General features: G+C 40.3%; 1 protein-coding gene across 3 annotated transcripts in view; it reads right to left on the bottom strand.

Moving 5' to 3' along the window:
- Positions 1 to 24,676, bottom strand: part of vps50 (VPS50 EARP/GARPII complex subunit) — a 204,974-nt gene that overhangs the window by 147,089 nt on the left and 33,209 nt on the right. For all 3 annotated transcript variants that reach the window (XM_041183726.1, XM_041183727.1, XM_041183728.1), the window contains exons 3-6: positions 18,053 to 18,175; positions 17,235 to 17,306; positions 12,101 to 12,154; positions 2,743 to 2,813 (exon numbers count right to left, since the gene is read on the bottom strand). In XM_041183726.1, coding sequence (XP_041039660.1) covers positions 2,743 to 2,813; positions 12,101 to 12,154; positions 17,235 to 17,306; positions 18,053 to 18,175 — 320 coding nt within the window. The remainder of the gene's footprint in view (positions 1 to 2,742; positions 2,814 to 12,100; positions 12,155 to 17,234; positions 17,307 to 18,052; positions 18,176 to 24,676) is intronic.

The following is a 24,676-nucleotide window of genomic DNA, read 5'->3' as shown; positions in this document are numbered from 1 at the left end:
TCTCTGTGCTCTCCTCACATCTTGCATTCCCACCTAGTTTTGTATCGTCAGCAAACTTAGATACATTACTCTCTGTCCTTTCAGCTAAGTCATTCATGTAGATTGTAAATAATTGACCCCCCAAACACTAATCCACTGGTTACAGCCTGCCAACTTGAACATGTCCCGTTTATCCTTATTCTGTTTCCTGTCTGTTAACCAATCCTCAATCCATGCTAATACATCACCCCAACACTACTAGTCCTTATCTTGCGTATTAATCTTTTGTGTGGCACCTTATCAAATGCCGTTTGAAAATCCAAGTATCCTACATCTACTGGTTCCCTTCTATCTAGCCAACGTCCTCAAAAAACTCTTAAGAAATCCATGAAACAGAATGCTGACTGGTTTTAATCATAGTTTTCCAAGTACATTAAGACTTTCTTAATACCTTCCAGTATGGTCCCTTTAGCTGATGTCAGGCTAACTGACCTGTAGTTCCAGTTTTCTCTCTCCTTCCTTCTTGAATAGTGGTGTTAGAGTTACCAATCTCTTTTAGAACTCTAGGGTGTAAGCCGTCAGCTCCTAAGGATTTTGTTTTTTATTCATTCATAGGATGTGGGTGCACTACCTCTCCTTGATGCATTGTGGTAAATGAGCATGTTGCATTACAAGAGGGACTATTTGAACAAGAATCGTATGTAAGTCCTGTAATGGCAACCACCATGTACTAAAAAGCTGAAGGCCACACTTGACTCTTACTCCTCATGCAGCAAGCTCTCAAATGAAGTTGTCTTGCAGAGCAGTGAAGTGGTCAGCCTAATGGAACATTCTGCTAGCATCATTTAATAGCATCATTGGCAAGAAGCCTGGGAATAGGTGGCCTGCTCTCACTGCAAGTAGAAAAAATAGAAAGGAACCTCCAGGATAATCGTCCAGATTTTGTTGGAGCACAGCATTTCATGGAGTTTCACCTTCATTAGATTTTTCCCCTCACCCTTCTGTTCGAACAACAGAGCAGCTGAGACTGTGGTGAATGACAGGGCCAATGGTCCATCCCTTTGGTCAATCAGGTTTAAACACAGAGAGAAACAGGGGTGATGATGAAGGAAACAGGGTAAAATCAAGTTGAACCCAATATAGAAATAAATAAAGAGAAATAAAGAAAAACTGGATTAAGAAAAAGAGAAAGCGACAAAGGAAATGTTAAAAAATAAATAAATTTTAAAAATCTCTAACAATTCACTGATATAAAATATCCAGTTCTGGATGAGCAGTAATTTCCTCCAATTAAATATTGGGAAGGCTGAACCCAATGACTTTTGGTGCCCACTCCAAATTCTGTTTCCTAGCAACTGACTCCATCCCTCCCCCGGCAATAGTCTGAGATGAAGCCTGTCTGATCTTTTTTCAAATCCCTCCATGGCGGTGCCTCTCCCTATCTCTGTTATTTCCTTCAACCCTCCAACTCATGCTGGCTTCTTGAGCATCCACAATTTTAATCACTCCATCAATCTTAGCAACACCTTCAATTCCGAGGCCCTACACTTCTCTACCTCACTTTCCTCCTTTAAGACAGTTCTCTGAGTAATAGAATACTAAAAGCAATGAAGTACAGAAGTTATGCTAAAGCTTTATAAAACACCAGTTGGGCCTCAGCTGGAGTACTGTGTTCAACTCTGGGCACCAGACTCGAGGAAGAATGTTAAAGCTTTGGAGTTGGTGCAGAAGAGATTTACTAAAACACTACCAGGGCTGAAGAACTTCAGTTCTGTGCAGGGTTAAGAGAAGCTAGAGTTGTCTCCTTAGGGAAAAGGAAGGTTAAGCGGAGCTATTATTGAGCAATTAAAATGTGTAAATCATTTTCATGATGTAAATAAGAAGAAATTGTTTTCAGTTCAGAAGGCTCAGAAATCAGAGGATAAAGGTTCAAGATCATTGCAAATGAACCAGAGGCGACCTAAGGAAACATTTATTTATTTTATTCAGCACAATGTCCTGATCACTCTGCCTGAAAAGGAGTAAAGGGCACAGCTTCAATGGGTCATTCAAAAGAAAACTGGATAAAGACTTGAAAGGAAAACATTTACAGACTATGGGATTAATTAGATAGCTCTAGAATGGGCTGAATAACTTTTGCACTATATCATTGTCACTGTATAATGTTTACATCTCAAGCTGTTTCTTTTCAAAGCTTAAAAGCTCCTATTTCTCCAGCCTTTCCTCATAACTTAGACATTTAAAAACAGAGATTATCCTTGTGACATTTCTTTACATTACCTCCAGGTCTTGAATGTCTTTCTCACTTCTCAGTGAAAAATGGAAACAGTATCCAACGAGTAGTATGTGTAGTGCACCACAAAGTTTGATTACAACTTGTTCACTACTGTTTTTGTTTTCTACTGATTCTGCTGACTATTGTTATGCACTTGTCAACCATTTTTAACCTGAGGTCGACTTAAACTACTAGATCTAATTTTTCAACTTTATCCTCAGCTGTGAGGTTTCAGCCTTGGCTCAGCAACTTTTATTACTGCCATTCATTAATTTATAATAAAATACTTTTGGATAATGCACTTCCTTGTGTTCCATCACATAAAAGTTGCCCTTTGGCAAACAAACTTAAATTAAGTTGGCACCCACAGCAGTCAGTCAGTACAAATAGTTTGTGAATACATGGCAAAATGCATTATTGAAAATGCATCATTACAGAACTATTATAGAACTCTTAGTAAACATTTTTTGGCAATTAACATCTCTTACCTTCTGGCATTTGTACATATGACAGCTGCTAATTGAAGATTGGCCTGTAATGACGTGACTCTTTCAAGTTCCTGCAAGTAATACATAAAAGAAAAAAATTAAAAATTTAAATATTTTTAAAGCAGCATCCTTGCCTTTCCTGTAATTTGTTTTTTTTAGTGAAGACATATGCAGGTATGCTAACAAATGTACAATATAGAAACAACATTCTCTCAATATTTTCCATTATGTAAAAAATGTACTCCAACCTCATCAGTCTTTCTACACAAGTGGTACATTTTTACCCATGTCACAGCAGAACTTTCAATCAGCCTTAAAGTTTAAAACGTTTCAATATTCACAGAATGCCTTGAAATTAAGCTCTAACATATTTCTCCTAAATAGCCCCCTGAAGAATTTCATACATAACAAGCATTCTAAGAGCCTAACATTAAAGCCCAAGTGTTTAAATGCTCTCCAACATTTAAACCAAGTGTTTCACTGTTATAAGATCCCATGTGAATTACAGTGCACTGAATCTGTTAGAATTTTCACAGTAAAGCAATAACTGCCTTAGCAGAAACACACACAATCAGCTGTGTGACATTAAAATAGAAAATGACTTTTTTTTTTGCATCAAGACATCTTGAAAAGACTGTTTCTTTATATTGAATCAAACGTTAATATATATACTAGTCAAAACTAATATCAGTAGTACTTGATGGCCTAAAATGATCTGGTGAACTTATTTTCAAAATCACAGTTAGCTATGTTTTACAATGTGAACACCTGTAAGAGTAAAATAAATTATTTACTTAAGATGGAATATTGGAATTGGTTCTCATTTTGTATGGGAAAAACACAAAAACAAGTTTAAGACAAAAGAAAATAACCTTTTTCTGACAGCTCTTGCACAAATGTCAATTGTTCAAAGTCCATATGATCTGTTCTCGGAATGAATTAGCTATTCACCATATTTAAATTCCCAGTGGCTGACTCAAATGGTCACACAATAAGATTTTACGTTTTATGACTTTTACTGGAACAAACTAAAATCGACATTGACTAAACATTATTTAGTAGATAACTAATACACTAAACTACAGAAAAGAAATCACCCCCTTAACTTTCTGCCTTCACATGTTACACTGCAATCTCAATGGAATTGTAGCCTTCACAAAAACCAGTCCAAATTTACTCCCAGATTCCAACAAGTTCTCTTCTCCCTGTTTTGTTGAGTCATAACATCCATCCGGTGTCCATCGAGAATCACTGAACCAACTTCCAAGCAAGACCCACTCCAGCAACTCCTTTTCCCAGCCAAGCCAGGGTGAATCTTCCAATGTCTTTAATTCTCCATGGGTCCTATCCCTTTGACTAAAGAACAATCTCCCATCACATCCAACCCGGTGACTAACAGCAAACAGCTTTCTCTTCTGCTGTCCACAACAGCTGCTGTTTTCCTGTCTCTCTCTCTGGGACCCAAACACTCTGTTCAGGGTTTCTAAGTCAATAAGTTTGGCAGCAGTAAAGGCCAGCTGCCTTTTCATTTGTCTCCAGGTGTTAAAAATTGGCATCTTGCTTTCAACTGGCCTTGACAACCTGATCACATGAGTTTATTGCCAGGCAGAACCACAAGGAGGCCACGTGCCCCTTTCCACTAACAAAACAGAAACAGAAATACCTGGAAAAACTCAGCAGGTCTGGCCGCATCGGCGGAGAAGAGCACAGTTGACGTTTCGAGTCCTCATGACCCTTCAACCAGTTCTGTTGAATATATTTAATTCCTACAATGTGATATTCTTATTACGCTGATGCTCTTGAACAGTTTATGCTTTCTTCTTATTGTTTGACATCATAGAACCTATTTTCAATTACTTTTTTTATCCTCTTCCTCAGTAAGTATTATATTATTGGGTTAAAACTCTTACCAAGATTGATTGAAATCTGGGTGCATAGTAGGAAACAGTTGCCACGAGTAAATTCACATGATGACGACATCAACCAACAAGAAATATTGCCCGCTTATATTGTCAAACCATGCAAACATGTTTACAGACAGAGATTGAACACTTCCCATACCAATTCAGACTATATTCAGTAGATCTTTTGTAGCACAGTGTAAAATGTGAAATGTGGTTTGTTGAAAAATGGTTTGCTGTAAAAAGCAACAATCTTTGTCTTTCTTATTGCATATTACCTTCCAGATTCTCTGCCTTTGTTATTTTCTTTATCCTTTCCCCACTATAATGATTTTTACATATTTTATTTTATTTCCCTTTGATTTAATTTAACATTACTGAAGACTTTTGTTTTAACAGTTAGGTTTAGTTTGTTTTGTCTTTACTTCCCTCTGCAATCCACTAAAACAAATGAACAGTGAAAACTGGAATTAGTGGGAGTGAAGTACAGTGAACAAGGTAGAGATTCAGTGTTAACTGATATTCAACAGGGGAAAAGCATATTGATACCTGCATTCAGCAGGGTAGGCCCACCATGCTGGAGAATAATGATGGAAGATGAGTGAATGAGCTATGGGAAATAGGAGCAGGCAATGGTGAAAATGAAGAGAAATAGTGGTGGCTGGAAGAGAAACTATTACGGCTGTCAAAAGCATATAGAACAAGCTTTTATACAAAGGTGCCCAGAGACAGTGCAGAAAGAATTAATTCAATGAGGGCACAAGAACCAGGTATAAGGTTCAATAATTTTCAGCTATATATTAGAACCATATACTTATCAACTGAGTGAATATAATATTGAGCTAAACTGTCAAAACCATATTATACAAGTTAAAATAAGTCATGATCAGATTATGAAGTGATCTTCACTGTATCTTGAGTGCTGTATTCAATTCTTGTTGCAGACACAAGTCTGATATTCAAACACTGAAAACCATGCAAAGAAGCCACAAGACTTAGCTGCGCAATAAATAGCCTGAACAATGAACAAGATTAGAGAAACTTAGGGTCACCAGCCTTGGAAAGAAGGGTAATCTCAGAGGTATATGAGAATGTTCAGACAGTGAAAAAGATATGTGCAGAATCTTATTTAGAAGTAGCTTGCAAAAGTGGGACAAAAATCGACAAGGTGTAAAAGAGGCTATCGATTCACCATCATTTGTTTTGCCCCACCACCAAAGACCAATTTCACCAAATAATACACTCTCTATTTCTTAAAATCTAGTGAGGTAAAACTGTGAAATACTTCAGTTCCAAAGTGCAATTCTAAGTAATTCCAGGGTTGACGTTTGAGTCAGTCAGTAGCTTGGTAAATACTTAAAGAAAAATAATTTAATACTGTACGCACATTATTTCATCTTATTGAATGCTGGACTAATGAAAAACAACTTGCATGCATATAGCACTTTTAATGTAGTAAAACATCCCAAGGCATATCATAGGAGTGTTATCAAACAACATGACACCAAATGCGTGTGAGGTGTGCGCGTGGCTGCAAACATTCCACACCCCCCTACCAACCCTGAGGTTTGAATGGAATACTCCATTCTTGCCTGGGTGAGTTCAGCTCTAACAACACTCTAAGCTCAACACCATCCAGCACAAAGCAAACTTGCTTGATTGACACCCCTTCCACCACCTTAAGCATTCACTCCCTCCTCTATCAATGTACAGAGGCAGCAGTGTGTACCATATACAAGATGCGCTACAGAAACTCACCAAGGCTCCTTCGACAGCACCTTCCAAACCCACAACCTCTACCGCCAAGAAGGACAAGGGCAGCAGATGCATGGGAACACCACGACCTGCAAGTTCCCCTCCAAGCCACATACCATCCTGACTTGGAACTGTATCGTCATTCCTTCATGATCACTGAGTCAAAACCTTGGAGCTTCCTGGAACTGTGGGTGTAGCTACATGACATGGGTTGATCTATTTCAAGAAGGCAGCTCACCACCACCATTTCAAGTGCAATTAGGGATGGGCAATAAATGCTGGTGTAGCCAGTGATGCTCGCATCCCGTGGAAGAAAATTAAAATGCAGTTATGTGAGAGTTGAATGAAGGCAAGATTTATCTTAGCTTTAATACTCTCCATAGCTAACTAATCTACTGTCAGTCAGGGTTCACCTGTACAAAATGGTTGTGTATATATAGTAGCCAATTTTTTTTATTCATTTACAGGATGTGGGCATCGCTGGTTAGGCCAGCATTTATTTCCCATCCCTAATTGCCCTTGAACCGTCTTCTTGGATTCCTGCAATCCCTGTGGTGTAGGTACACCCATAGTACTGTTAGGGAGGGAGTTCTAAGATTTTGACCCAGCAACAGTGAAGGAACTATATTTCCAAATCAGGATGGTGAGTGGCTTGGAGGGGAACTTCCAGGTGATGGTGTTCCAATATATCTGCTGCCCTTGTTGTTCTAGATGACAGCAGTTGTGAGTAAGAAGTCTTGGTGAGTTTCTGCAGTGCATCGTGTAGATGGTACACACTGCTGCCGCTGTTCATTGGTGGCGGTGACTATGTCAGGCTTTGCTTGACGAATCTGAGACAGCTCTCCCAATTTTAGTAAGCTCCCTGATGTTAGTAAGGACAACTTTGCACAGTCAACAGGGCTGGGTTTGATGTTGTCATTTCCGGTGCCTAGGTCGATGCTGAGTGGTCTGTCCGGTTTCATTCCTCTTTGTTGACTTTTTAGCAGTTTGTTACAACTGAGTGGCTTGCTGGGCCATCTCAGAGGGCAATTAAGAGTCAACCACATTGCTGTGAGTCTGGAGTCACATGTAGGCCAGACCAGGTGAGGACGGCAGATTTCCTTCTCTAAAGGACATTCATGAACTAGATGTGTTTTTAACAACAATCATCAATGGTTTCAAGGTCATCATTAGATTTTTTAATTCCGTATTTTTATTGAACTCGAATTCCAACATCTGCCGTGGCAGGATTTGAACCCGGGTCCCCAGAGCATGGGTCTCTGGATTATCAGTCCACTGACAATACCACTACATTTTCATCCTACACTGTGGATATCGAGACCAGTGCCATGAATACAGCTCCAATGCACTCAGTTTTCTGGTGCTAAAAAGCCATTTTACCTTCAAATTGGTGACCATGGCACATGAACACATTTAAGGTGTGAGCCACACTGGACAACATCTTGATGATACCTCTGGCAGGGAGCATCTGCTGCAAGTATGCAAAGTAGGCAGTTTGTGATGCTAGTCAGTGCACAATGCTGATTTGGCACTAGCTCCACCATTTCAGAGCTCAGTGCTCCAGCTAACCTCGCACAGCTGAATATGTTTTCCATGCAAAGAACATTCCTGGTAAAGAAGGAAAGCAAAGTAAGGGAGGTGGAAAGGTGTAGGGAGGCAATTCCAGAGCTTGAGGCAGCTGAGGGGGCAGTGATCAATGAAGGAGTAATTAAAATTGGGGACGCTCAAATAGAGGAATGCAGGTATCTTGGAGGATTGTGGGGCTGAGGGAGATTACAGAGATAGGGAGGGGTTAGGCCATGGAGGGATTTGAAAACAAAGATGGAAATTCGAAAAACAAGATGTTGCTTGACCGGAAGCCAATGTAAGTCAGCAAGCACAGGGTGATAGGTGAACGGGACTTGGTGCGAGTTAAGACACTTATGTCAGTAAGACATGAAATCCAAGGTGTGTATGTCAGACTTTATTCTTTTTGCTACTTTTAAAATAGACTTTCTGCTGAACCCAACAAGGTAGCTGCTACAAGTCACAAGATCACAGGATTGGCCCTTTGTTCTGAAGCTTCCAGCAAGAGTTACAAGAATAAAAGAATCCTCCTATAATCACGAAACCAGGGGACTCTGGATCAAAACTCAATATTCCAACAGTTATTAACAGACCTCTCTCACACCTGGACTATCCAAGTCCATTTCAAAAGGGGACTATAGAGGGGACATCATTTGCATCCTGATAAGCTTACCCCTCTAGCGGAGTCAGAGGGTCTGCCCAGGCAATGGCTTCCTGACAAGATTCTCAACATGGATGGAAGCTCTTTCAAAAGCTAAGGCTGGGACATTATCAGTCATGAAAACAAAGCCAGTCCCAGAGACTAGATAAACAACACTTTTGAAATCATTGTGGAGAAAGGTCACATGACTCATGACCATTTGAAATACCTATATTCCTTTGAGAACTCAGAAACCCTTAGTCTGCTGAGTTACCAACTAATCTACAGCAGGTCTCTCAGCTGGTCACCGTGTCTCAACTCCTCAAAGCCTGTTGGATTTTTAAAAGCCTGATTATCGTCTGCCAAGCGTTCCAAACACAGAAATACCATCGTGCTGCATCGTCATTCATTTCAAGGATTTTGGTATTGCTGTCTCCAAACAGGAACTCATCTGGACTGAACTCCACTATGAAGAAAACACCCTCTAGACTTTGATTTTTCCAGGCTTTGGAATTCACATGGACTAATATTAATTTCATGGTTGTTATCCATTGTTGTAAAAACTCCCTTTTCCAACCCTCCTTACTGTATGTGTGCGCATGGTTGCAAACACTCCACACCCCCCCCTCACCAACTCTGAGGTTTGAATGTGAAATAAACTAACCTTCTGAGTTAATCATAAAGAGAGTTTGCTTTGTGTTATCTATAAAATTGGACCACACAAACTAAGGGTTTGGGGAAATACACCATTCAACCTACTTTAAAAATAATTCCAAAAAACCCTCTACTTATAGACAGACAGAGAGAGAATAAAGAATTTCAGTTTGCCCCTCTCCTGTCCATAACAATACAGACAGCAAAGTTTTGGGTCAATTCAAGTTTACGGAGGGTAGAATATCTGAGGCCAACCAGGAGACCATTGAAATAGTCCAGTCTAGAGCTAACAAAAGAATGAATAAGGATTTCAGCAGTAGGTGAGCTGAGACAGTCAAAAGATGTTACTGATGGAAATAGGCAATCTTAGCGATAGCACGAGTGTGGGGTCAGAAGCTTGTCTCAGGGTCAAATATGACACCAAGATTGCAAACAGACTGTTTAGACTGTTGCCAGGGAGAGGGATAGAGCCAGTAGTTAGGAACAGTTTGGGGCAAGGATGAATGACAATGGCTTCAGTCTTTTCAATATTTAATTAGGGGAAATATTTGCTCACCCAGTACTGGGTGTCAGGTAAAGAGTCTGATAGCTTAGCAACAGTGGAGGAGTTGAGGGGTATTGTTGAGGTTGAGCTGAGTGTCATCAGCACACGAATAAGCTAATACTATGCTTTCGGAGGATGCCGCCAAGAGCTAGCATGTCCCACCCAACTGGACAACACCCAATGCCTGGATTTACAGTGAGCATTGGCAACATATTCAATCATAGGGAAAATCACAAACAAGCAGGATTCCTTCAATGGCCATTTGAGGAAGTTCAAGGGAATGTACACTACCAGGGTATCTTAACTTAGCAAAGAGTCAGTGCCTTCACGAACTGACAAAAGAACTGCAGGAGGGAAAAGTAAATTTGAAAAAAGTTAGAAACTTAATCTCTTCACCAGCCCCGCACCCCCCTCCCCAAATGTTCTGGTCTCCTCTCCTACGGGTTTCATTTATACAGGGGTAGAGTGAGCACCCACAATGCACCCAAACAACCAATTTGCACAGGTAGACCCAGACTGACAGTAGATTAGTTAGCTTTGGAGAGTATTAAAGCAAAGATAAATCTTGCCTTCATTCAACTCTCATATAACTGCACCTTAATTTTCTTCCACGGGATGCGAGCATTACTGGCTACACCAGCATTTATTGCCCACCCCTAATTGCACTTGAGATGGTAGTGGTGTGCTGCCTTCTTGAAACAGAGCAACCCATGTCATGTAGCTACACCCACAGTTCCAGGAAGTTCCAAGATTTTGACCCAGCCATCATGAAGGAATGACAATATTGCTCCAAGTCAGGATGGTATGTGGCTTGGAGGAGAACTTGCAGATGGTGGTGTTTCCATGCATCTGCTGCCCTTGTCCTTGGCGGTAGAGGTTGTGGGTTTAGAAGGTGCTGTCAAAGGAACCCTGGTGACATTCTGCAGTGCATCTTGTATGTGGTACACGCTGCTGCCACTGTGCATTGGTAGAGGAGGGAGTGAATGCTTAAGGTGGTGGAAGGGGTGTCAATCAAGCAAGTTGCTTTGTGCTGGATGGTGTTGAGCTTAGAGTGCTGTTAGAGCTGAGCTCACCCAGGCAAGAATAGAGTATTCCATCATACACCTGACTTGTGCTTTGTAGATGGTGGCCCAGCTTTGGAGTTACTTGCCGCAGAATTCCCAACCTTTAACCTGCTGCTGTAACCACAGTATTTATCTGGCTGGTCGAGTTCAGTTTCTGGTCAATGGTAAACACCAGGATTTTGATAGTGGGGCATCCAGCGATGTTAGTGCCGCTGAATATTATGGGGAGATGGTTGTATTCTATCTTGTTGAAGATGGTCATTGCCTAGCACTTCTGTGGCAAGAATGTTACTTGCCACTTATCAGCCCAAGCCATAATATTGTCCAGGTCTTGCTGCATATGGACACAGACTGCTTCAGTATCTGAGGAGCTGTGAATCATACTGAATGTTGTGCAATCATCAGCAAACATCCTGACTTAATGATGGAGGGAAGGTCATTGATGAAGTAGCTTAAGATGGTTGGGCCTAGGTTACAACCCTGAGAAACTTCTGCAGCAATGTCCTGGGACTGAAATGATTGACCTCCAACAGCCAAGAACAAGAACTGCAACCAGCTGCTCTCCTCTCTGAAGCTAAACGTTGTGCCGCGATCACCAACTTGGTGTAGATGAGGTAAAGTTATTTACAAACTCAATCTAACTTCTGACGATGAGTTACTGACCTGAAACGTTAACTGTTTTCTCTCTCCACAGATGCCGCCTGACCTGAATATTTCCAGCATTCTGTTTTTATTTCACATTTGCAATAAATTAGCTTTTTGGAGGATAAATGTTACCTTTGAATTTGCACTCTAGGTTGCATTCAGTTCTTGGCCTGTTCCCCAGAATTTTCAACAAGGTTCTGAAATCAGCTGCTAAATGTTGATCAAGATCAGTCCAAGAATACCAGCTATACCCTCTGTGAAAAGATGTGTAGCTTTCCACAGCATTGCAGCTGGGTTGAGGAATATATTACTTTCCCATACTCCATTTTAATAAATACTGGAATATAAATGTGGTGCAGCGCAATGCTCTGCAATAAATTTTGTACCCCCATGTGCAATGTGACTTACCTCAAATATACTGAAATCCCCCATAAAATAGTGCCAGAGTCAGTGAAAATACTGGTTTCTCAATGATAATATACTATAGCTCAAACCATTTGATTGGAATCATTTCACACTTTTGTTTACCTCAAACAAGTTTTGGATTGATTAAAAATGATGATTCACTGGTTACCTTATGATCCCTTACCTTCACATATGCAGCTTGTTTTTCAAGAATTAAATCTGCTACTTTCTTTGATACCTGTAAAAGGAAACAAACATCCAGTTTATTAGATTCTCATATCCATATTGCCTAGACAGATATAAGAATTACTCATTACTAAAAATAATGTATTTCCTATTGCACAACTTAAATAATTTTAATTTTGATCAAAAGTTTTACTAAAACGTAAACTTCCTGTGCTGTTTTTCAGTCTGTAAATACAGTAATGTAATTATGTAATTAGAGAAGTTAACCATAACATAGAATTGAAAGGTATCAAAACATGCAATCCTGTCAAAAACTTACATAGGTAACTAAATTGGAAGCTATGAAGCTACATACTCCATTTTCCACTTACTCTGATTGGAGTCACTGCTTCTAATAAAGTGAACAGAATGTATACACAGACAGCAGGCTTGGTCCATGCATTTAACTGAGATGTTTACCATAAAATACAGATAAAGCTAAAGTCGAGACTAAATCCCTTTTACAATCATCTCTCATACAGAGCATTGACTCCCAAATAAGTTGCAGGCCACTCCAGGATGCATACAAGCCACCATCATAAACATAAGAGAAATTCCAGTTATAAAATCTAAATCAGAACAGCAAGTCTTGTGGGAAGACAAATAGGTAACCTACATCATGTAGGAAATGCAGTTGGTTTACTTTGAAGATATTTAAAAATTATTTTGTTTTGGGAAGATTCTTTCTAGACATTTTCCTATGGTTTAAAAAAAGCTAGAAAAAACGTACTCAATACCTTTACGTATGCATTTTTTTCCCCTCCTGAAAACAACATCTCAGGGTAGGGTACAGTTTCTCAGGTGGTAGCCTTCCACACCTCAGCCAAGCAGCCATTCTGATCATGATATGGACCTGTTATTTACAATCTTAATCAATGACTTAGATGAGGAGACCGAGTGTAACAGATCCAAGTTCGGTGAAGGTACAAAGTAGGTGAGAAAGTAAGCTGCTAGGACATAAGAGGCCATAAAGGGTTAGGGACAGAATGAGTGAATGTGGTAGATGGAATATAACGTGGAGAAGTGTGAAGTTATCCACTTACGTAGGAAGAATAGAAAAGCATTTCTTTAAATGAGAGACTAAGTAATGTTGGTATTGAGAGCACCTGAGATGGTCTTGTATATCACCAAGTTAACATGGAGATACAGCAAGCAATTCAAAAGGCAAATTGTATGTTAGCCTTTATCATGAGAGATTGGAGTACAAGAGTAAGAAAATCCTACTACAATTACATAGTGCCTTAGTGAGACCACATCAGAAGTAGTGCACAGTTTTGATCTCCTTATCTAAGGAAAGATATACATGCCTTAGAGGGAGTTCAACAAAAGTTCACTAGACTCCTTCCTGGGATGAGAAAGTTGCCCTATGAGGAGAGACTGGTTATACTAGGCCTACAATCCTGGAGGTTAAAAGAATGAGTGTTGATTTAATGAAACATAAAATTATTAAGAGGTTTGACAGGATTTCCCTTGGATGAGGAGTCTAGAACACAGATTCATTCTCAGAACGAGGAGGCAGCCATTTACGATTGAGGTGAGGAGAAATTTATTCAAAGGTTGTGAATCCTTAGACCTCTCTACCCAGAGTGCTGTGGATGCTCATTTGTTGGGTATATTTCAGACAGAACACAACACAAGAGCACAATAGATAAGAGCAGGAGTAGACAATATTGCCCCTCAAGCCTGCTCAATCATTCAGTATGATTATAGCTGATCTTGGGCTTCACTTTCCCACCTACTCCCCATATCCCTTGGTCCCGAGACACCAAAAATATATTCAACGAATGAGCAACCGCAACCCTCAGGTACAGAATACCAAAGATTCACAATCCATTGAGATCTGCTCATCTCAGTCCTAAATGATCAATTTTGGGGAATTAAGGAATATGGAAATAGTGCTAGGGAGGGGGGAAGTTGAGGTAGATCATCCATGATTCTTTTGATTGGTGCAGCACGTGTCTAGGGCTGATAGCCTATGCTTGCTCATTTTTCGAATATTCTTATGTTCTTACTCTCCCTTTGTAACACTAAAAGTGTGTCAGTGGACCTTTCAATCACAGGGTATTTGATGCTAATTCCAGCCGGACCCACAACTCCAACAAGAGTTACTGGAGAATAATCAGGAGGGGAAGCCAAGAGATTTCCCAACTTTAACGTCAGCTAATCGTAGAATCCCCACTGCCTACGATGTTGAGTCAAATTAACGAATTAGCTGAGATCAGGGACTGAACTGGGGGCATCCGATCATGTCACACATTAGCCACTGAGCTAATATATAGAATCTTTTTAACAATATAATAACGCTTTTACATAATTTATTTTAACAACAATTTTTTTCAAAATTTCTGTGATATAAGCTGGTCATGTAATAAATTATATCATTGCCATTCCTCCATTGCCATTGGATCAAAATCCTGGTCACCCCCACCTAACAGCTCTATGGAAGTATCTTCACACAGTCAACAGTGGTTCAAGAAGTTGGCTCAAGGACAACAGGTGGACTTGCCACTGACGCTCACATCCCAGAAAGGTATGTTAAAAAAAAATGCCTTTACAGTACAATTCTCTGATCATTACTATCATAAACAATAAAAACATAGCATGATCAAGTTGGAATATTGCACCAGATATAGTATCATAGAATGCCAACAGTGCAGAAAGAGTCCATTTGGCTATCAAGTGCTGGCTCTCTGCAAAAGCAATTTCACTCGTCCCACTCTCCTGCCTTTTCCCCATAGCCTTGCAATTTTTTCCTTCAGGTGCCCTGCCTTTTGATAGCAACATCTGAATCTGCATCTACCACACTCTCAGACAGTGTATTCCAGACCCTAGCCACTTGCTGCGTAAAAATGATTTACCTCACGTCACAGTTGGTTGTTTGACATATAACTTTAAATCTCTGTCCTCTGGTTTCTTCCACCAATGAGAACAATTTCTATCTACTCTGTCTAGACCCCTCATGATTTTGGACACATCTATCAAATCTCTTCCCAATGTTTTCTAAGAAGGACAACCCCAGCTTCTTCAATCTATCCACATATATGAAATCCCTCATCCCTGGAGCCACTCTTAGAAATATTTTCTGCAACTTCGCTAAAAGACATCACACCCTACCAAAATTCTGGTGCCCAAAATTGGACACAATAATCCAGTTGAGGCCAAACCAGTGTTTTATAAAGATTCATCTTAGCTCCTGAGTTTTACTTTATGCCTCTATTTGTTAATCCCAGGATCCCGTATACCTTTTTAACCACTTTCCAACCTGCCCTATCATCTGCAATGATTTGTGCACATATACCCTCAGGTCTTTTTCTTCCTGCACCCATTTTAAGAATTGTACCCTTTATGTTATATTGCCTCACCTTGTTCTTCCTACCGGAATGTATCACTTCTCTGTGTTAATTTTCATCTGCTGATTGTACCCACCCATTCCGCCAGCCTATCCATGACCTCCTGAAGTCTATCACTATTCTCCTCATTCTTCTTGCAAGTTTTGTGTCATGTGCCAATTTTGAAATTGTGCTCTGTGTACCCAATTTTAGGTCATTAAACCTATATCAAGAAAATCACTGGTCCTAGTATTGATCCCTGGGGAACCCCACTATATACCTTCCTTCATTCCAAAAAACAACAGTTCAACATTATACTGCTTGCTACCACTCAGCCAATTTCATATCCATGCTACCACTGTCCCTTTTTCAACTTTGCTGGAAAGCCTATTATATTTATTTATTCTTTCATGAGATGTGGTGTCGCTAGCAAGTCCAGCATTTCTTCCCCATCTGCCTTGAACTGATTGGCTTGCTAGGCCATTTCAGAGGGCAGTTAAGATTCAACCACAGTGCTGTAGATCTGGAGTCACATGTAGGCCAGATCTTGAACTCTTATTTCCACTTTCATTTTGACCTCTGTCTTTCATTTCCTACACTGTTCCAATTCAGTTCAACATAAGGTTCAGGGACACCACCTTTCCCCTGGACATTCTGCAATCTTCTGATCCAAATAATTCTTCCCAATAATTTTAGATCTTAATTTATAGCTTCTATTTTCTTTACAACAGCTGCACTCCTGAAATAGGGTGCAACAGCCAGTGACAAGGGACTGGGGAGAATAACAAATAACAAAGTTGATGTTTGGGTGGAGTTCTTCCATAAAAACATAGTACTACCGGAGGGGAATGGGTCTGAATCCATGATACTGGGTTCTTTTGCAGGGTATTTTCCCTAGTCTGTTATCTATTTCTCACTTCCATGTCTTTTTGTTGGTGGGACTCTTCCATGTCTTTTCATTTCCCTCCATAACTATTTGCAGATCCTAATATATTTTTGATGCATTTCCATCTCCTCATTGATCTATTTTCCAATCTGTTAATTCTCCCCCAATTTTTATTTTGTACAACCTTGAAGAAATAATTGTTTAATTCCATACTTCTATTTGAAGGGTATACTCCCAGGACATCAAAACTTGTCTTTCTCCCCAGAGATGCTGACTGACATTTTGTGTCTATCCAGCATTTTTTATTTTTTTTCACCCCAAATTAAAATGAGTGATATATTAGTCCGGAGCAGCAGTTCTCAAAGTTTCTTTGGTACAGTATTCTGCAGAACACAACTTTATAATTTGAAAGAAAACACTAAGTTTCCATTGGTAAGTACACAACTTTTTTTCATATACAAAATTCCTAAATTATTGAAGTACTTAAAATTTATCTTACTGCTTATAACAAAGTTATTGTCAAACTGTAGTTTCATTATTGTCTTCCAAAACTTCAGCATTAAATTCTTATATACAAAAAAACTTTAGTCAACAAGTAATGAAGACCATTCTGACTCTCTATCATATTTGCCATAGGCAAATTAGCCATGCCAATAATATACAATGCCAGATGGAGACACCTACTCAATAGGGTTACCGATAGCCAAATAGGAATATTTTTCAAACTGTCATCACATCACTTCCAGAGTTCCATTTTGGTAGAATATATCGTCAGAGAGAAAGTGCACCATAGACCAAGGTATTGCCTACAACATGTGGTTTGGCTACTCACCTTACCAATACCAATAATTACCAATAATTAATAATGAGATACTTACAGCAGCTTGCTGTTGTTTCAGTTTATCTCTGTATTCTTCCAGATCTTGTAGATTGAGAATAGAAGGAAGTTTCTGTGGGCAAACAAGAAATTGGCAAATCAATAGCCCAAAGTAAACATATTTATTTTCCTAAAGCAGCGATCATTTGTTAATTATGTACTTGAAAATAATCAACACACACTTGCTATAGCAATCTTATGGTGTTGTAGATTATTTTGAAGAAACTAATTCACAGCGCAACTAATTTTGAGGGGATTTAGTGCAGCATTTGCAGGCATTTTGTGCTTTTGTTCTGCTTGTCTGGAAGACTTAAAAAATACTTGAAATATCAGTACACGGAATTATAGAATCAGAATCTTTACAGTGAAGCTTTCTCTTCAACCCTGATAACATTCTTACCCAGCTCAAGTAACCAATATATGGTTAAATCTAATGAGATTTTGCATTGACTGCAACCGTTTAATCTCTCAACCTAGTCTTCCCAAGATGATACATGTGTTAAACCTTAATTTCAATTAGCGCACACTTTATAGCACAGTGGCATCCCATCTCAGACAAATTAAGTAAATCTGAAAATGAAACTCAGTAACTTGTTCCCTCAAATTTTTGGGGATAATTTTGACCTATCTTTACTTCAATGGAAGGAAATAACAAGGTTGTGTAAAACCAGCACTGCACTCAATTCCATCAATTTCCTAACAGATGGGTTTGGTTATAATTGCACACTTTAAATCATCCTTAGGCAACCAAAAAGCTACTTGTACATCTTCAACTGAAGTGCATTTGAAAAATAAGGAAAAAAAACATGTTGTTGTTACCTCCAGCTCATAGTTCACAGCATCAAATGAATCATTGCTGAAATAAATTTCTTCAATGCTGTTAATTATTTCTTGCTCCGCTTGAGGATCACTGGGAATTTCTCTTAATTCTCTTAATTCCTCCTAAATTAAAAAAAAGTAAAAACACATTGTGCAAGGAGATACAACGATATCGCCAAGACACTGTCTGAATTATCTCTTTATAGCCAAGGAACAAAACTGAATTCTGCTGCTTGTAAATGTACAGATCAAAGTAACTAATTCAGTTAAATTCATTAAATTATTCTAATTGAAACAAAAATTTGAATTTCACTGTTATAGGGCTTCAATTTTTTAGGAATGCTTTCATAAGTTAGCTTTGATAGGGATGGCTTCAATGCCATTTTAATCAGCTTTTGTAGAATATGAACAGTGGGTATTGCTCATAACTACTGAATGAATACCAGCATAAATAGTTACTTGGATATCGCTGAAAAAAAAAAAGAGATATGCTATTGAAGCTTTTCGTCTTGCACTCATCGGGACAAATGGAAGAATGCCAAATTTCAATGAGAACACAGATGCCCTGATTGGTAGCAAGTCAGCTCTGGCCGATTCGTTGCCATGGCAAATGAAACATGAAGCAATTGTCAGCCATGCTTTTGTTTATTCAAAAAAGGTTCAATATCTGTACACATTCCTTTTGCCTGCAGAGGACAGTTCCCTGCAAATGAATATATGTAGCTTCTAACAAGCCTAAGTAAGCTATAATGCAAGCCCGACTGAATCTTAAATTGATTGTTAGTGTAATTCTTAGCACACTCGGCAAGTACTGCCCACTTTCAGAATTCCATCTAACGTTAGACATTATGTTCTGAGATTTGCAAGCGCAGGTTGGTTGAGTAGGTCAGTACTCTGCCTGTTGCAAAGAACTGAAGGGAAGTGCTGTTTCCCATGATTTGTCAGTCATTGGGACATATGGCCTATGTACTGCAGGAGAGAGTTGCCCTGGGAGTCCTCAACATCGACTCCCCATGAAGTCTCATGGCATCTGGTCAAACATGGGCTAGGAAACCTCCTGTTGATTATCATGTATCGCCCTCCCTCAGCTGATGAATCAGTGCTCCTCCATGTTGAACACCGCTTGGAGGAAGCATTGAGGGTGGCAAGGGCACAGAATGTACTCTGGGTGGAGGACTTCAATGTCCATCACTAAGAGTAGCACCACCACTGAACAAGCTGGCCGAGTCTTAAATGACATAGCTGCTAGACTGGGTCTGCAGCAGGTGGTGAGGGGAAGACAGCAAAAGGAAAAATCATACTTGACCTCATCCTCACCAACCTGCCTGCCGCAGATGCATCCATCCATGGCAGTATCGGTAGGAGTAACCACCGCACAGTCATTGTGGATACAAAGTTCTGCCTTCACATTGAGGATACCCTCCATCGTGTTATGTGGCACTACCATCGTGCTAAATGGGATAGATTTCGAACAGATCTAGCAACTCAAGACTGGGCATCCATGAGGCACTGTGGGCCATCAGCAGCAGAATTGTACACAATAATCTGTAACTTAATGGCCCAGCATATCCCCCACTCTACCAGTACCATCAAGCCAGGGGATCAATCCTGGTTCAATGAAGAGTGTATGCCAGGAACAGCATCAGGCATACCTAAAAATGAGCTGTCAACCTGGTGAAGCTACAACACAGGACTACTTGCGTGCCAAACAGCATCAGCTGCAAGAGATAGAGAGCTAAGCGATCCCACAACCAACGAATCAGATCTAAGCTCTGCAGTCCTGCCACATCATGAATGATGGTGGACAATTAAACAACTGACTGGAGGAGAAGGCTCTACAAATGTTCCCATCTTCAATGATGGAGGAGCCCAGCACATCAGTGCAAAAGATAACGCTGAAACATTTGCTACAATCTTCAGCCAGAAGTGCTGAGTGGATCTCAGCCCCCTCCAAAGGTCCCCAGCATCACACATGCCAATCTTCAGCCAATTCGATTCACTCCACGCGATATCAAGAAACGACTGAAGTCATTGGATACTGCAAAGACTATGGGCCCTGACAATATTCTGGCAATGATACTGAAGACTTGTGCTCCAGAACTTGCCACGCCCCTAGCCAAGCTGTTCCAGTACAGTTACAACACTGGCATCTACCCAGCTATGTGGAAAATTGCTCAGCTATGTCCTGTACACAAGAAGCAGGATAAATCCAACCCGGGCAATTACCACCCCCTCAGCCTACTCTCCATCATCAGTAAAGTAATGGAAGGGGTCATCAACAGTGCTGTCAAGAAGCATTTGCTTCGCAATAACCTGCTCACAAACACCGAGTTTGGATTTTGCCTGGGCCACTCAGTTCCTGATTCTCATTACAGCTTTGGTTCAAACATGGACAAAAGAGCTGAACTCCTGAGGTGAGGTGAGAGTGACTGCCTTTAACATCAAGGCTGCATTTGATGGAGTGTAGTATCAAGGAACCCTAGCAAAACCGGAGTCAATGGAAATCAGGGGGAAAACTCTCCACTGGCTGGAGTCATACCTAGCACAAAGAAAGATGGTTGTGGTTGGAGGTCAGTCATCTCAGCTCCAGGACATCACCACAGGAGTTCCTCAGAGTAGTGTCCTCAGCCCAACCATCTTCAGCTTCTTTCCATCATAAGGTCGGAAGTGGGGATGTCCGCTGATGATTGCACTATGTTCAGCAACATTCGCGGCTCCTCAAATACTGAAGCAATCCATGTCCAAATGCAGCAAGATCTGGACAATATCCAGGCTTGGGCTGACAAGTGGCAATGACATTCACACCACACAAGTGTCAGGCAATGACTGTCTCCAACAAGAGAGAATCCAATCATCACTCCTTGATGTTAAATGGCATTACCATCACTGAATCCCCCACTATCAACATCCTGGGGGGTTACCATTGACCAGAAACTGAACTGGACTAGCCATATAAATACTGTTGCTACAAGAGCAGGTCAGAGGCTAGGATTCATGCAACAAGTAACCCACCTCCTAACTGCCCACAGCCTGTCCACCATCTGCAAGGCACAAGTCAGGCGTGTGATGGAACACTCCCCTCTTGCTTGGGGAGCTTGACACTGTCTAGGATAAAGCAGCCCGCTTGATTGGCACCACATCCACAAACATTCACTCCCTCCACCACCGATGCACAGTAGCAACAGTGTGTACCATCTACAAGATGCATTGCAGGAAGTCACCAAGGCTCCTTCGACACAACCCACGACCACTATCATCTAGAAGGACAAGGGCAGCAGAGAGATGGGAACACCACCACCTGGAAGTTCCCCTCCAAGTCGCTCACCAATCTGACTTGGAAATATATCACCATTCCTTCACGGTCAACATCCTGGAACTCCCTAACAGCACTGTGGGTGTACCTATACCACATGGACTGCAGTGGTTGAAGAAGGCAGCTCACCACCAACTTCTCAAGGGCAACTCAGGATGGACGATAAATGCTGGCCCAGCCACCAAAGCCCACATCCCGTGAATGAATAAAAAAAAATATGGAGACCATCTCTTTACAGTCTCTTTTTATTCTCCTCACACCTTGCATTCACACCTAGCTTTGTATTTTAAGCAAACTTAAAAACATTATTCTCTGTCTCTTCATCTAAGTCACTGATATAAATCGTAAATAGCTGAAGCCTCAGCATTGATCCTTGCAACACTCCACTGGTCACAGCCTGCCGACTTAAAAATGCCTCATATACCCCTACTCTCTCTTGTCCATTAACCAAACTGCTTTCCACGCTAGTATTTTATCCTCAACTGAATGAATTATCTTGCATATTAACCTGCAGCATGGCACCTATCGAAAGTCTTTTGGAAATCCAGGTATATTACCTTTAGCTACCCTACTAGCTACATCCTCAAAAAACTCCCTCAAATTTGTCAAACATGAGTTCCCACTCGTAAAACCACACTGACTCTGATCAAACTATGATTTTCGGGACTTTCTTAATGGTAGATTTCAGCATTTTCCTGACGACTGAGGTCAGGCTAGCTGATCTGTAGTTTCCTTTTTTTCTCTCTCCTTCCTTTCTTGAATAACGGTGTTATATTTGTTAATTTCCAAACCAGAGACCATTCTAGAATCTAGGGAATTTTGGGGATCATAACCAGTGCATCCACTATCCCTGCAGCTATCTCTTTTAGAACCCTAGGATGTATGCCGTCGGGTCCTGGAGATTTCTCAGATTTCAATCTTTTAAGTTTCTCCAGTACTTCAGTTACCTCAAGTTCCTCACCCTTCTTAGCCCCTTGGTTACCCTCTATTTCTGGGTGTAAAATATGTCCTCCACTGTGGAGCCAGGCACAAAACATTTGTTCAATGTCTCGGTTATTCCCTCATCCCCCGTGATAATTTCTCCCGTCTCTACTGCGAAAGGACCAATGTTTACTTTAGCTACTCTCCTTTTTATGTACTTGTAAAAGCTCTTGCAATCTGTTTTGATACTGCTGGCTAGTTCACTATTAAATATATTCTATTTTTTACTATAAAACATACTCTATGTTTTCCTTTTTTTGGTGGCATTTTTCTGGTTTCTAAAGCACTTCCAATCCTCAGGATTACTTCCATTCTTTGCAACATAATAAGCCTCTTCTTTTAATTCTTAGCTACTCTCTCAAGCCAGGGAAGGAGCTTTCTTGCTGAGTTTTTTTCTTTTTTAATTTTTGTTGAACATTTTGAATTGTTTCTTTAAATGCTTCCCACTGTTTATTTATCACCATACTATTGAGTCTATTTACTCAATCAACTGTAGATAGTTCTCCTCTCATTACTAAGTTATAGTTTAAGTTTAAGATTCTTGTTTCGGGCTGTTACTTTCAAACTTAATATGGAATTCAACTACATTGTGATCACTATTTCCCAATAGATATTTTACTAGCAGATTATATTTAACTCTACTTCATTGCACAATAATCGATCTAAAATACTATCAACCCTGGTTGATTCCACAATATATTGTTTCAGGAAACTGCCATGAAAGCATTCTACAAACTCATCTTTCAGACCACCTTCGCCAACTTGATTGGTCCTGTCTATATGAAGATTAAAGTCTATATGAAGATTATTACATTGCCTTTGTTGCAAGCTCTAATTATTTGCTGCTTAATGCTCTATCCAATGGAATAACTATAGTCAGAGGGCCTATAAACTGCCCCCACCAGTGCTTTCTGACCTTTGCTCTTCCTAATCTCCATGCATACTGATTCTACTTACTGACCTTCTGAGCCAACATTCCCTCACACTACTGTCCTCAAGTCATCCTTTTCCATCAGGGCTGCTCCTCTTCCTTCTTCATTCTGTCTTTTCGAAATGTGGTGTACACTGGAATATTTATTTCCCTACATTAGCAACCTTACATTCATGTCTCTATAATGGCAATTAGATCTAAACCATTTGTTTCTATTTGTGCTTCTAGCTCAACTATCTTACTGTGAATTCTTCATGCAGATAAAACAGCCTTTAGTTTTATTTATTACTATTACTTGCATGGACCTTACTCCCTGATGCACTATTAATGTTAACCTCCCTGTACCTTGCTGATCCACTCTGTTTACCTTTGCCCTAATTGCTACACTACTCTGTCGCCTCAATTTTTTTCTTTAGATTTCTAAAGTTCCCTTCACCAGAACAAAACACCACCCCCCATCACAAATTGCAGCACCCCTGTCAACTGAAATCAGTGAAGAGTAACGAATGGAAACCTCCCAGGTTCAATCTGCATGACTTTGCAGTGTTGATATTGTAGAAATCATTGATGAACCACAAATGCACCAACACCAGCAACTGATTTAGTCACAGTCACTAATTTTAGTCAAAGCAACTTGCACATAATACAGGGAAATGTGCTTCACATGTATATTGAAGTGAACACATACAGATACTACCATTTGGTGTGAAACTTCAGTCTTTTTTTTCCCCCCCAAAATTTTGTATTCTTGCATGAATTAGCTATAGCAATTCTTAGCAAGGTTGATACTTCTACTTCATCGCTGTGATTTGTGACGATGTTCACTCACACAGCTGGATATGCTAGACTCGCCCTTAAATCTCCATCCTGGTCATGGTTGGATACTCCTTGACGTTTGCCATGAGAAACCCGCTGGAATTGATCATTATTGGCTCCTTTCTTTTTCCCCTGCAGGTCTGGATCGGTGCTTTGAGTTGATTGAGATGACCACGATGACAGCTCTTCTCTCCATTCAATATTCCTGGTACTCCCTTAGAGCCGAATGTCTAATTTGCCCTTGAGAAGATGATGTTGTTTTCTTGAACAGCTGTAATCCATGTGCTGTAGGAACACCCAAAGTGCTATTAGGGAGTTCCAAGATATTGACCCAGCAACAGTGAAGGAATAGTAATATAGTTCCGAGAGAGAATGTGGTGTGACTTGGAGGGGAACTTGCAGGTAGAATTGTTCCTATTCATCTGCTGCCCTTGTCCTTCTAGGTGGTAGAGGTCACAGGTTTGGAAGGTGCTGTTGAAGGAGTCTTGGTGAGTTTTTGCAGTGCATCTTGTAAATGGTACATACTGCTGCCACTGTGCATCGGTGGTGGAGGGAGTGAATGTTGAAGATGGTGGATGGGGTG

This window comes from Carcharodon carcharias, chromosome 3, assembly GCF_017639515.1.
Source record: "Carcharodon carcharias isolate sCarCar2 chromosome 3, sCarCar2.pri, whole genome shotgun sequence".
Classification (NCBI taxonomy): Eukaryota; Metazoa; Chordata; class Chondrichthyes; order Lamniformes; family Lamnidae; genus Carcharodon; species Carcharodon carcharias.
Note: the sequence above shows the minus strand (reverse complement) of the source record. Positions and strands in the feature narration are given on the sequence as shown.